This window comes from Idiotropiscis lumnitzeri, unplaced genomic scaffold, assembly GCF_059441095.1.
Source record: "Idiotropiscis lumnitzeri isolate Australia: NSW breed Sydney's pygmy pipehorse unplaced genomic scaffold, RoL_Ilum_1.0 HiC_scaffold_35, whole genome shotgun sequence".
Lineage (NCBI taxonomy): Eukaryota > Metazoa > Chordata > Actinopteri > Syngnathiformes > Syngnathidae > Idiotropiscis > Idiotropiscis lumnitzeri.
In genome coordinates this window covers 661498-674546 of record NW_028283573.1, presented here as the reverse complement: position 1 = coordinate 674546, position 13049 = coordinate 661498, and the positions used below count along the sequence as shown (strand labels likewise).

Genomic DNA, 13049 nt, shown 5'->3' with positions numbered 1-13049 from the left:
AACCTGTGTATATTTATTTGTGATAAAATTTTTTTTTTTTTTTTTTTAATACTTAATTTTCTGGCTCTGGATAAAACAATCGGACGGTTTGAGCACCCGACAAATATATCTACTTCCGTCTCACCCGCGCAGAGAACTCTGGGAAATTGAGTCCAACGTGCTGAATAATTCAAGCCCCTCATTATTCGTTTCTTCGCCGCCGCTCACAAGATGCCGGCCGTACATCACAAACTACTCCTGGAGGACGCTTTGCAGGACAGTCCCCAGGTAAGCATGCGTTTGTTTTATCACCTCTTCGTCAAACATACGTCACAACATGACCAACACTACTGAACGACGCTAGTTAGCTAACTAGCTTGGGCTGCTCCTGTTTTGTAGTCTATCTCCACTAGCTAATGACAGCTGTTACACTCTTATAATGGCGATCTATAAAGCACCCATTTCGCTGTAAATATGAAATTTCCATTTGCGTTTGTCTTAGCAAATGTGTTGTGTGTCACGGGAGACGCCTGTTGGTGGGTTGAGGGCTAACGAATCTTACGATCAATATAATCTAACAAAGCGACTCTTATTGCTACATTTTATTGGTGTCAATGGTCCCAAAGTAGGTTTAATTCTTCTTGTGGGAGTGGAAGTGTTATCACTGCCGCTCTCGATCAGTCATCAATAGACGTCATAGGCTCCTGCAACTGGTTTATCAATAGTGTGTCTTTTGTTTGGGGGCTGAAAAGTCATAACTTTTCTGTGGTAATTGTATCCTCGGCCTCACATGCTGCACACAGTTCACTGTTGTTGTTATTAAGTTATAATGGAATGTTTCAGTCATACAGAAGGTTGCTTGGGACTCTTAATGGTTTTCTTAAGTGCAACTCATGCTGGAGGCTGACTTCTCCTCTTCCACTTTGCATGCTGTTGTCAATGAATAGAAGCTGAAACGAGGACCTGATTTTTTTGTGGACAGGCCACATCGTAGTTGTGGTTTCCCTCAGAGGGCCGTTATGACTGTGAACCCATATAAATGTGTGATCACCTTACGTTATTACATACACATAACAAATTGATGGAAAGCCAGTCAGTCATTGTTTGTTCAACAATTATTCTATTTATTTTGAAATGGGTGGATTGGTAACAAATAAATGGCAATATCTCACATCTCCATGTTATTAAAAGTGAAGAAAATGTGAGAAAGTTAACGCACATAATTCTAAGTTAGTTGCATGTCAGGCAGTGACACATTTGAGTGTTTTATGATTACCAGTGCTTGACTTCTACACGTGTTAATATTATAAAGACTTGAAGTTGTGCATTTCTTGTTTTCAAACTAAATAATGGCAAACTTATTTCATGCAACCAAGCTTTTATGCTGGCAACAGTTTCATTCAACATTTTTTTTATATTTCAATGATGATTCATTTCATAATTATTGCATCATTTGTCAAGTCAAATCAAATGTTTGTTCACAACAGCAGTTACACGACATTCATATCATGACAACAGTAAATACAATGTTGGTAAATGTATATACTCTTACTAATGTATTTATTATGGTTATTTTGTTTTACTAATATTATTTTTTTATTTACAATAAATCAATCAACTTATTTAGTCCTATAAATACATATTGTACAAGATACATGATAAATGAATGAATACATTTTAGTTAGGAAAAAAAAAACGGGGTCAATATTTGCAACAAATATTGCAGGATGCTTGATAATATAAATTCTTGATGGGCAGAATAAAAAAAAAAAAAATGCGGCGGTCAAAGCAGGATTGGAAATATATTTGGTGACACCCGTCCTGGAATCTTTGTGTCACACCTTGCTGATAGTTCATTTGCATTTCTTCATGGGCGTGTTCGTTTTTGTTTTGCCTCGTCATACCCGTTTTAGTGTACTGACACCCTGTCGGTTTGGCATTGCGTACAAGCGCAAAAGTCACCATTCTGGGCAGCGAGAGCCACCTGTCGCTTTTGCACTCTCACCTGCAGAACTCGACAGCCATCCTTCCGTCCTTCGATTTTCTTTAGCTCTTGTCCTCATCCTTGATCCTGGTGAGGAGCGATGCTGTCGAAAAAAAGGATGTATTCTAGTTGTCTTTTGCCGTGTTGTCGTTGGGACTGTTTGTCAAATTGGTCCAAGTGTCACAGTGCATTCCTAGCGCCAACTCCGATCAAACTTATTTTAAGACGGAAAAAAAATCAATGTGTACCTAATGAGGTGTCCACTTGTAGTCAACCGGAACGTGTCCTTCTTCCTCCTCCCGCAGACTCGTTCCTTGCTCAGCGTGTTTGAGGAGGATGCGGCCAACCTCACGGATTACACCAACCAGCTGCTGCAGTCCATGCAGCGGGTCTTCGGCGCTCAGGTACCGACGTTCGCTCAAAGCATTCGATGAGATGCACTCAATCAAATAAGAGCCAATGGAAGAAATGGATCAAGAATTCGGCGTGACGATGCTTTATTAAATTTTTTGTTATCTTTGAAGGAGAATTGTTAGGAAGCATGCCTTTCATGGAAAATGTGCATTCTTGTCTCGGTAAACGCTACTTTTTGCCTTTGCCTTTTTCAAAAGAGTGAGATGGGTTTGGCCACGGAGCAGCTCTCACGGCAACTTCTCGCCTATGAAAAAAAAGTAAGTACTCCTTGAAGGACACCGAATCCAACTGCTGAATTGAATGCGATCAAGGTCAATGTATTAAACTGTTCATTCTTTATATTCCTCCATTTTAGAATTTTGCCCTCGGCAAAGGCGATGAAGAGGTCGTCTCCACGCTGCAGAACTTTGCCAAAACCGTGGAGGAGGTGAGACCTGCCTAGAGAATACGCAAGATTAAAGTGTGCATCAGCAATCCATTTCAATTTGTTATTTTTGTTCGGAAAATGAATCAAGGAAATGATTTATTTTTTTGGGGACAAAAAAATATATATATAAGTGCCATTATTATTAGCAGTCAAACAATTTAAATACTTTAATTTAATTCAGTAGAAAAAAATAACTTCATCTGCCGAATCAGAGGCTCAGAGCTAAACTTTTTTTTTCTTTTGCCGTTTAGGCAACAGACGAGTTATCCTGTGTTTTTGTCTTCATATTAGTGGCATGCAGTAAACACACGCTCACTTCCAACAATGGCACAAAATCATTTCCAACGCCACCACGGCAGCTAATCTGGTGAACTTTAACCCCCGCTCCATTGATGAAGTGCCCGCTTTCAGATAAGCGCAGATGATTCATGGAGCGTGATCATCTTTGGAAAAGTTCTGAGGCCTCGTCGTGTCGCGTCTTGTTGGCCTGTGTGTTGACGTCCTTCACCTATTTATCTGCACGATATGTTTGGTGTCATGCAGCTGAACTCGCTGCACCTGGAGCTCGCCAACCAGATGGCCGACACCATGGTCTTCCCCTTGATCCAGTTCAGAGAAAAAGACCTTACAGGTAGACAAACGCACACACTCACAATGCTAATTTGCATGAAACACCACATCGTCAAATGTGGAGTGAAGTGACTTTTGGGTTGTTTATTTGTATTTATTTTTGCAGAGATCAGCACGCTGAAGGAAATATACGGCATTGCCACTGATGGCAAGTCCACAAATCACAACCAAAAATGAGGACTTTAACATATTCTATATATATATATATATATTAATGTTGTCAAGTGATTTTTTTTTTTAACTAATTAATCACAAAAAAAATCCATGATTAATCGCGATTAATCACATCTTTCAACGACTATTTTTTGCAAAGCTTGTAACAGATATTTACTTGAATAATATCTTGGAATTGATGCAAAATCACCAAATGTGAAATATATTTAATTCAAAGACTGTTCTAATTGCTTTCTTTGATTCTTGAATGCGATCTTTGCAGACATTTTCGAAACATTTCTCAGTGTTTTGTTCTGAGACGTGCTAAAGATGTACAGCTAATATGGCACAATATTTGCAAATTATGCAAATTATTTTTGAGGTAAATCAAGTTAACTGAGTTAAATTTTTTGGAATTAATCACCTGAGGTAATGCTTTAATTTTGACAGCCCTAATTTATATATATATATATATTTATATATATATATATTTTTTTTTTTTTTTTCATGCAGAGCACGAGGCAGCCATGGTTAAGTACAGCCGCTTACCCAAAAAGAGGGAGAATGAAAAGGTACAGTTTTTCCTCCGCGCTATTAATCTCTAATGGACCTGCAGTGCTGTCATTTGCAAGCCAAATAAAAGCAATAAATCCCTGTGGGTGAACAGCTGAAGGCCGACCTGGTGAAAGAGGTGGCGTACACCCGCAGGAAGCAGCATCAGGCCTCGCTGCAGTATTACTGCGCCCTCAATGCCCTGCAGTACCGCAAGCGGGTGGCCATGTTGGAACCCATGCTTGGCTACACGCAAGCACAGGTACGAAAGCTTGGCAATGTGGAAGAGTTTCTCTGTGAACGTTCTGACAGTCTGAGTTGTATTGAAAAGAATTTTTTTTTTTTAACCCACTCTGTCCTTTCTTAGGTCCTTTTTTACAAGAAAGGCCTCGAGTTGGTGTCAAAGAAGTTGGACAACTTTCTCTCCTCCGTGTCTAACATGACGCAAAAGTAAAGACGGGGGTCATCATTATCACGGCATTTTGAATTGGGCTCTGAAACGTGTGTTCGTGTTTAGCATCCAGGCCCAACTCGATGCGGAGGCCGAGGCCATGCGCGTGTCCCAGAAGGAGCTCCTGTCCGTGAACGACTCGGTCTACACGCTCGACGAGGACACCGAGCCCGTCAATCGCACGCTCATCCAGAAGGCTGGCTTCCTCAACATCAGGAAGTACGAATGCTTCGTCTGTGCATTGGAGTGTTTCTGAAGCCAGAACGTATGGTTTTGTTCAGTGCCCCGTCAGAGACACGCCAACAGTACGAAACAATAAGAACCATTTGAAACAAGCAAGCAAATAGGCTAAATAAAATGTCTTCATTTATTTTGTGCGAGAGAGAGAGAGAGAGAGAGAGAGCCCAACAATCCTATCCCACCTGTTGCAGCAAGTCGCTAATGACACCCATTGCACATGACCTTCCATCAAAACCCAAAGTCGTCCCTGGGTGGGCTCGAACCACCAACCTTTCGGTTAACAGCCGAACGCGCTAACCGATTGCGCCACAGAGACTCGCTCAACAGCTGCTGCTAGAATTAGCTGACATTGCCCAACGGTAAATATATGTTTGAGGGGGCGGAGAGAGCGCTTTGAGGTCGAACAGAAGCACAGCACAGATGCGGTAACTCTTCAGGCCAAGAAAGTTGTCTACCTGCTCCTCAAAGGAGAGGTCACAAAACACCAACACGTCCCCGGGTGGGCTCGAACCACCAACCTTTCGGTTAACAGCCGAACGCGCTAACCGATTGCGCCACAGAGACGGTTCGCTGACCCATGACTGAAATTTGATTTCCCGTCTCCAGCAAAACGGGCCTGGTGACGACCGCGTGGGACCGCCTGTACTTCTTCACGCAGGGGGGCAACCTCATGTGCCAGCCGAGGGGGGCTGTGGCGGGGGGCATGGTGCTGGACCTGGACAACAGCTCCGTCATGGCCATCGAGTGCGAAGACCGACACTACTGTTTCCAGATCACTTCCCCCTCTGGAAAAGCGTACGCACGTTCGACGTCGCCGCCGCGCTTTTGTTTGGCATGCGTTTATTGTTTTGTTTTTCTCTTCAGGTCAATGATTCTGCAAGCGGAGAGCAAGAAGGAATATGAAGAAGTAAGAACCAACCTCCTCTGGGGAACTCGTATTTTTTTCAAACATATCTTTATTAGAAAGATATTTTACAAGAACAACAGCCAGGGGGAGACAAAGTTAAGAAATGAGGAAAATATTATTTCAAACACATAACGGGCCACATGTGGCCCCCGGGCCGTAGTTTTCCCACCCCTGGTCGAGCGTCAGGCCCGTCGCGGCCCATTTCAGTCAAGCGGTTTCCCTTGGCAGCCGCTCCTGAGGAGTCATCGTCTCTTGCGTTTCCTCCTCAGTGGATTTGCACCGTGAACAACATCTCCCGACAGATCTACCTGACTGACAACCCCGAGGTACGAATAACATTCACGGAGCGCACCACAACAGAAAGTCTTTTATACTTTTTTTTTTTTTTCCTCTTTGTCGCTAGGCGGTGGCCATCCGATTGAACCAAACCGCCATCCAGGCCGTCACACCCGTCACCAGCTTTGAAAAGAGGCAGGAAGGCTCACCCGACCCCGACAGGTCTGTTGAGATTTTGCCGTCAGAACTTTTGGGTTTTTTTTCTCCTTAAAATTGTTAATCAGTACTTGATGAATATTTTCCTTCTGCTCGGTGTGTTTGCGCCTTATTGCGTTGGCTCTTTGGAGATACGCCCGCCCGCCACAGGGACATCTTTACAGTTCCTCACGTATCTGTGCTGACTGAAAGAAGAGTTAAAGTGGCTTCAAACTGTTTGACTTGCCATGCGCCGAAAACTCGAGCCAAACACACATTTTTTATTTTTTTCGTCGACATTTGCAGTTTTGGAATGCTAGAGATTCCACTTCTCCGGAATATTTCTAGCAGGTCACATGGCGTTGGTGGAGTAGTGGCGAGCATAACTGCTTTCCAAGCAGTTGACCTGCGTTCGATTCCCAGCCAGCGCATTTACAAAATGGTGTAAACATCAGAAATCTGTTTCTTTGATTTTAGACTTTCAAAATGGACGTTTTTGATGACATAGTTGACTTCGGGTTTCCAACTAGAGTTAGGGTTTCCTCCGAATTTACCGACATGGGCAAAATGATGTCAGTCATTGTAATACATTTCGGTAACGGTAAATCTTCGGTTTATTGCCCAGCCCTAACTCATCTGTTCAATTTGGATGTCTTCCTTGACTCTTTTTCTGACAATTTTCTTTGATGGTATTCATCTCTTGTTGTGTTCGACAACTCAGGACAGAACACCTTTTGTTTGAAGCCATCCTCTTTTCAGGAGGACAAATATCGGCTTAAATGCATGCTCTATTGGGTTCCGGGCTGGCGATTGACTCGGCCAATCCACGATTTCCTCCTGCTGAGGTCCTCTGTTGTTGTTGCCAATGTCTTGTTGCGTGCCGCCGCTTTCCCCGCATTTTCTGCCAATTGTTTTGTCGACTTCGGAATATCATCTGTTGCAGAGCCAAGCCAGGGGGCGTCTACTCCACCAGCACCGCATCCCAGAAGTCCGGAGCCGGTCTGGAGCCGGAAGACCTGATCGCCCCCGGGACGCCCATCCAGTTTGACATCGTGCTGCCCGCCTCTGAATTCCAGGACCAGAACAGGGTGGACGGGAAGTAAGTGCTCGCTCTTTGGACAAACACGGAGGAGGTTGGGTCATTTGCTGCATTTTGGACTCTTCCTGGCTTATGATGTCATTTCCAGGAGGCCGAGATGCCTCCTAATCATGATGTTTTTCCTTCCTGGCAGGCGCACTAATCCATTTGGCGAAACGGATGACGAATGTTCCCACCAAAGCGACGGTAAACATTTTCTGCTTTCACTCTCATATCGCCGGAGCGCTTTTATGTGTTTTTTGTGGCTGAGAGTTTTTTTTCTCGCGCGCTCGCTCGCTCGCTCGCAGACTCCCTCTTGCAGCAGGTGTTCGCCGTGCGCTTCCTGGGCTCCATGGCGGTGCGCTGCGGCGACAACCAGGACGTGATCTACGAGGCCATGAGGCAGGTGCTCGCCGCCCGGGCCATCCACAACATCTTCAGGACGACCGAGTCGCACCTGATGGTGACCAGCAGCAACCTGAGGTAACGAATGTGCAGAGGAAGCATTCATGCCAAGTACGAAGAACTGTTCACACTGAACACGTCCTACTCAGGCGTGCTGAGAATTTTTCTCCCTCATGCAGCCGCATAAGGAAGTCATCCGCTGTGGAATGTAGCACACGTCGCTTCTGCCAAACTTTCCGCTTCATTTATTGTCGCGTTGGTGGTATAGTGGTGAGCATAGCTGCCTTCCAAGCAGTTGACCCGGGTTCGATTCCCGGCCAACGCAGTGCTTTTTTTTTTTTTTTTTCGTCATATTTATTGATTTACCTCGACAAAAATGCTTATTTTGCCACAAAAAGCCATTTCTTGGGCTTATCTTTTTTTTATGGTAGCGACAAATCTAACATGATGTTTCATATCACAAAAAGCTTGTTTTCACTGCTCTTTGTTCACAAACCTGAATATTTGCGACAGCTGATCACCAAAGAAATGGCAAAGCTTTTTTTTTTTTTTTGGACCGATTTTGTCAGAATACAACGGGGCATACAAGATCAAACCAAATGCTCGAAAATGGCAGACAATCTCTGCTGGTAGTTCAAGGCAGAAAACGGGAATTAGTTAGAACAAATTGGCAGCTTTTTGTCCGTCATTTGGTATCGGTTAGCTGCGTCGATGAGCAACAAACAGTCTGCTGCAAAGTGTCTTTACGATTGTTCAAACCAAAACAAGAAGCAAGGAAGGGGAAATTCCTCAGAAGAAACAATTCTAATAAATGTGTTCTACATGTTTTGTTGCCATTGTGGAAGACATCACGGAGTCGATCGAACAGACGCTGACATTTACCGTGGCCTTTGAAGACAAGTTGCGGTATTACAAAAATGTTCTGCAGCAGCAATAATAACAGATAACCTTTGTGAGAAAATGTCCTCTGGATTATGACAATTAGATCCATTTGATGGACTTTTGACATTTTCTTGTCACGAGAATGGTGGCAGTGCAGTTTGCCCATTCATCCACTAGGGGGTGCTAAGACGCGAGACAACTCACATTGGATGAGAACGTTAAAAAAAAAGTGTTGTCGTTCTTTAACAATATAAAATTGTGGTTGACTAACAGCAAAAAAAAAATCTATCAATCAAAAATAAAGGGGAAGAAACTTTTCACAAAATCGCCAAGAATAAAAATAAAATAAAAAAATAAATAAAACCCTCCTTTCTAAAAATTCCTTCTAATAAGAAATGTTCAATAATTACACAAAAACGATGAAAAGTACATCATTCAAGTACTTTCTAATAAAAAGCCGTCTCAGGAATTTAAAATAAAAAAAAAAAACTTGAAACAATAAACCAATAAACAATACAAATATACAATAAAAAAGTGCATTTTCAAGAAATTAAAGCACTCAAAACAAATTCAAATTTAAGTACCTGGAAAGCCAAGTAAGCGCTTTCAAGAATTGTACAGTTTACAAATTACTGAAATAAAATTCATTATTGTTTTTGTCTAACCCTAACCCTAACAATACTTGTGAGATATTTGACATTGTGAATGAAACATTACATGAAAAAAAGCATTTTCAAGTATTTAAATTAAGCAAAAATATTTATTTTTCTGCTGTGATTTAAAACCACTTCTGATTGAGCGAATTTCTAGATTTTAAAAGGCGTCTAAAGCAGCAGCCAAAGAACTTTGAATTGTTTCATTCTTCAAAGTCGTCATTGCTACCTTGTTGTGTCTCGTTTAGCGGAATGTAGGCAAAAAAAAAAAATTCAAATTTCTCTTCCTTTTTTTGACGTTTTAATAGGCTGATCGACCCTCAGACGCAAGTCACACGAATAAGTGTAAGTGACGTGACAAGTTAGCATTTCCTTGCAGAGTTGGGTGCTGTGCCGTCATTCTTGGGCATTTTTCAGTTCCAGCTTGGGGAGGTGTGTCAGTTTGCGGCCCACCAGGAGAACAGCCGGCTGATGGGCTTGGTGGTGGAGGGCCACGACTGGAGCGGTGGCGGCGGAGACAATGACGATGACGACGACCAAGGGGGCGCGCCCTCATTTAGCGCCTTTGTCTTTGAGAGCAACACTGAGGGAGAGAAGGTGCCCCTGTGGTTTTTTTTTATTTATTTATTTTTACTCCATTTGTACGTTAATGACAATAATAATTCAACAATATGTTGCTGAAACGCGACTTTCTGCCATGACTACAGATATGCTACACCATGAGTTTGGCTAAGGATATTACAGAGGCAAAGAAGGTGAGTTTGCCACGACACAATAGAGCGCCCCACCTTGGCCCTATTAAAAAAAAAAAAAAAAAAAACATGCAACAAAAGAATGTCAAACATGTCACAGAGAGAAAAGCAAAACATTTGCGTTGGCCGGGAATCGAACCCGGGTCAACTGCTTGGAAGGCAGCTATGCTCACCACTATACCACCAACGCTTTGTGAAAACATCTGGAATGCGGGAAAGTCTTTCAGTGCAGTTGCCACGTCTTGCTGAGTTTTTTTTTTTTTTTCCTCTCCCTCCCGCGGCCACATAAGACATTCGCTGCTGTGGAATGTTGCAGGTTTCCCTTCATCCAAACTTTCCACTGCTGCTTTCAGAGCGTTGGTGGTATAGTGGTGAGCATAGCTGCCTTCCAAGCAGTTGACCCGGGTTCGATTCCCGGCCAACGCAGCAATTAGTTTTTTTTTTTCCCTCCAGAAATGCTTTTTTTTGTTTGTTTTTTTTCACAAGTCAAAACGTACCACTGAATGCTGCGATTCCTCTGGGGACAGCATGTCAATCTAGAATCAAGAATTTCTAATGGAATGGAAATGTAAAAAGACAAAAAAGTGCATTAGGTAGGAAATGACAAAAGGGACTTATGGTACTAAAATCAGCAAATAAAATCATTCCTTCAATTCTCAAATAGTGATAAAGAGAAAAAAGTTTCAGAAATTGCATTGGCCGGGAATCGAACCCGGTTCAACTGCTTGGAAGGCAGCTATGCTCACCACTATACCACCAACGCGCTCGGATTGAGTAAACGTTTTTTTTTTTTTATCTTGCTTTGACTCCATAATTAAAAAAAAGGAAAACTAACACTAAAACTAATAGAACCTAAACTTTAACGGAACATTAAAAAAAATAGGAATAAAAACCATTTGCATGAAAAATGAATGAAACCTAACTGAATTAAAAAACAAAACAAAAGTCAAAGCAAATTGTAAGGAAAAATCCAGAACAATTCTGCCCCTGATGAGTGTTTTGTCAAATGAATAGAATGTAAAGAAGCGTTAGCAGTCACATTTGATTTTGTTGCCAGGATCCGGCGGCGTTGGCGCAGCTGATGAAGAACATGCCGCTCACCAATGACGGCAAATTTTTGCTGCTGGACGCCGAGAGCAACGACACGCCCGATGGGGACGGACTTGAGGATCTGGAGTCGGAGGCCTAGTCTACCCCCCCAAAAAAGAGAAACAAGCGGGACTGGATTATACCCCAACGTGTTTTTCCACTGCTGGAACCTCAACATGGTACTTTCCAGGTGTCACCTTATTGATATCTTTTTATTTGTTTAGCATGAGCGAACACGTCAGCCCAATCGGCTTGGAGTCCTGTTTGGTAAAAGCTCGGGCCGATTTGAGCTGGAATTTTGGCCCAAAACATTACGTTTTACGTTATAAAACACGGCGCTGTAATGTTCTGCACAGGTCGAACATTTAATCTGTGATTATTTGCGTACCACTAGAGGGTGCCGGCAGACAAATACGACAACCACCGAAGAATTGTTCTGGCCGAAGAAAAAGAAGCATCGCGACTCGCACCATCGGCACGACAACTGGATTTGTTGTCGCATAATTGTTAGAGGGCTTTCTTTCAAATTGAAGTTGAGTAAATGCAAATTAATTTTCTTCTTGAATCACAAGCTCTACTCACATAGATGCGGCATTGCAATTAAAAAGCTCATTTCATTCAATATTTCAAAAGAGAAAAAAAAAATTGTAAAGCTCAAGGCTTTTTTGAAATACCGAACAATAAATGACAAAAAAGAGAAAGCAAAATGTTTTTTGTTTTTTTAAATTTAGTTTTAGACATCAACATATTTACTACAATACTAAATTGTAATTTGTTGACTGGAGACACTTTGCACTCCTTCAGGATGAGCTGCTGATCACCCCCTAGTGGTACCATTTGGTATAACATCCCATCATTAAGTCTTATAGCGCATCTTGATGGCGACGAGTCCTTTGCTTAGGTTTACGTCAATGTTTTACTTAATACTTATATTATTTCATGCTTATGTGTGTACATTTTACTACAGTGGTACCTTGACTTAGGAATGGAATTCATTCAGTTTACTCAAAAGTCAAATAATTTTTTCCCCATTGAGATGACTGACATAAATTCATCTATTTTTTCAAACATTAAAAAAAAATGGTTTTATTTTGGCATTATTATACCATTTTTTTGGTTTTCACTTCACACAGCGGTTTTACTCCCAACACAAAGAAAAAAAATTGACCATACGACAGCTTGTACTAGGGAAAAGGTGAAAAAAAAAGACTTTCGATCAGGGTACCACTGTACTTTAAATTCTTCACTCATGTATATTTTGCACACGAAAAAAAAAAGGGTTAAATCTGTGTTGTAAAAATATAAGGCTACAGATTGCACTAATGAAGGAATTAAAAACATTCCATCCTTGCGTGGTTGGACATGACGACAGTTAGCTTGCATGAGACCGCCAGGAAATGAAATATTTGGATCGTGATGTAAAATCCTGTTTGTTGTTTGTTTTATTTTGTAGAACTTTTTCTCTCTCTCTCTTCAACATGATCTGTATGACTGCTCGTGTGTGCTGTTGACACATTAAAAACAATAATACGATCAGTAACCTTTGGAATCACTGGATTTCATTTGTTTTCAGGGGATGCGAAACTCAGGTCAGAGTTCCCCGTGGATTCTGATCAAGTCTGGACATTGAATCGAATAAATACATGAACATTAATGTGTCTTCCCGTGAATCAATCTTTTAGGCTTATTACAAATGAATTCAAATTCATTTGCAATTAAAGCATGTTATTTTTGGACTTCAATTAAACATAAAACAAAAAATAGTCTAAACAGAGTATTCATAAATTAACCAGTACTGTAAAAAACGAATTTGTTGATAAAATGAATTCTTTAAAAAAAAAAAACATTAAATAAATGTAACTTTTAATAATGAACAATATTAACACAAATTACAAATGAAGCATGGAATCCTAAATACCTTTTACACTTTGTTCATTAACATTTACATTAATTCAGAAAAAAGTTGACCATTTTGTCACATA

At 41.4% G+C, this 13049-nt stretch overlaps 1 protein-coding gene and 6 non-coding genes across 7 annotated transcripts; 3 read left to right on the top strand and 4 right to left on the bottom strand.

Annotated features, from left to right (window-relative positions):
* Positions 1-132: 132 nt before the first annotated feature.
* On the top strand, positions 133-12721 carry appl2 (adaptor protein, phosphotyrosine interacting with PH domain and leucine zipper 2). Its single transcript, XM_088287326.1, has 21 exons — positions 133-267; positions 2269-2367; positions 2575-2634; positions 2733-2804; positions 3348-3435; positions 3541-3582; positions 4101-4159; positions 4255-4401; positions 4507-4589; positions 4657-4809; positions 5437-5625; positions 5695-5737; positions 6007-6063; positions 6141-6235; positions 7152-7307; positions 7441-7493; positions 7595-7769; positions 9535-9571; positions 9644-9823; positions 9934-9981; positions 11036-12721. The coding sequence occupies exons 1-21, from the start codon at positions 211-213 to the stop codon at positions 11165-11167; spliced, it is 2025 nt and encodes a 674-aa protein (XP_088143452.1). The 5' UTR covers positions 133-210; the 3' UTR covers positions 11168-12721.
* trnan-guu (transfer RNA asparagine (anticodon GUU)) lies at positions 5073-5146 on the bottom strand. The gene has a single exon. It is a non-coding gene; the product is annotated as a tRNA-Asn (tRNA).
* On the bottom strand, positions 5321-5394 carry trnan-guu (transfer RNA asparagine (anticodon GUU)). The gene has a single exon. It is a non-coding gene; the product is annotated as a tRNA-Asn (tRNA).
* trnag-ucc (transfer RNA glycine (anticodon UCC)) lies at positions 7945-8016 on the top strand. The gene has a single exon. It is a non-coding gene; the product is annotated as a tRNA-Gly (tRNA).
* Positions 10097-10168, bottom strand: trnag-ucc (transfer RNA glycine (anticodon UCC)). Its single transcript has one exon. It is a non-coding gene; the product is annotated as a tRNA-Gly (tRNA).
* On the top strand, positions 10333-10404 carry trnag-ucc (transfer RNA glycine (anticodon UCC)). Its single transcript has one exon. It is a non-coding gene; the product is annotated as a tRNA-Gly (tRNA).
* On the bottom strand, positions 10670-10741 carry trnag-ucc (transfer RNA glycine (anticodon UCC)). Its single transcript has one exon. It is a non-coding gene; the product is annotated as a tRNA-Gly (tRNA).
* Positions 12722-13049: the final 328 nt, after the last annotated feature.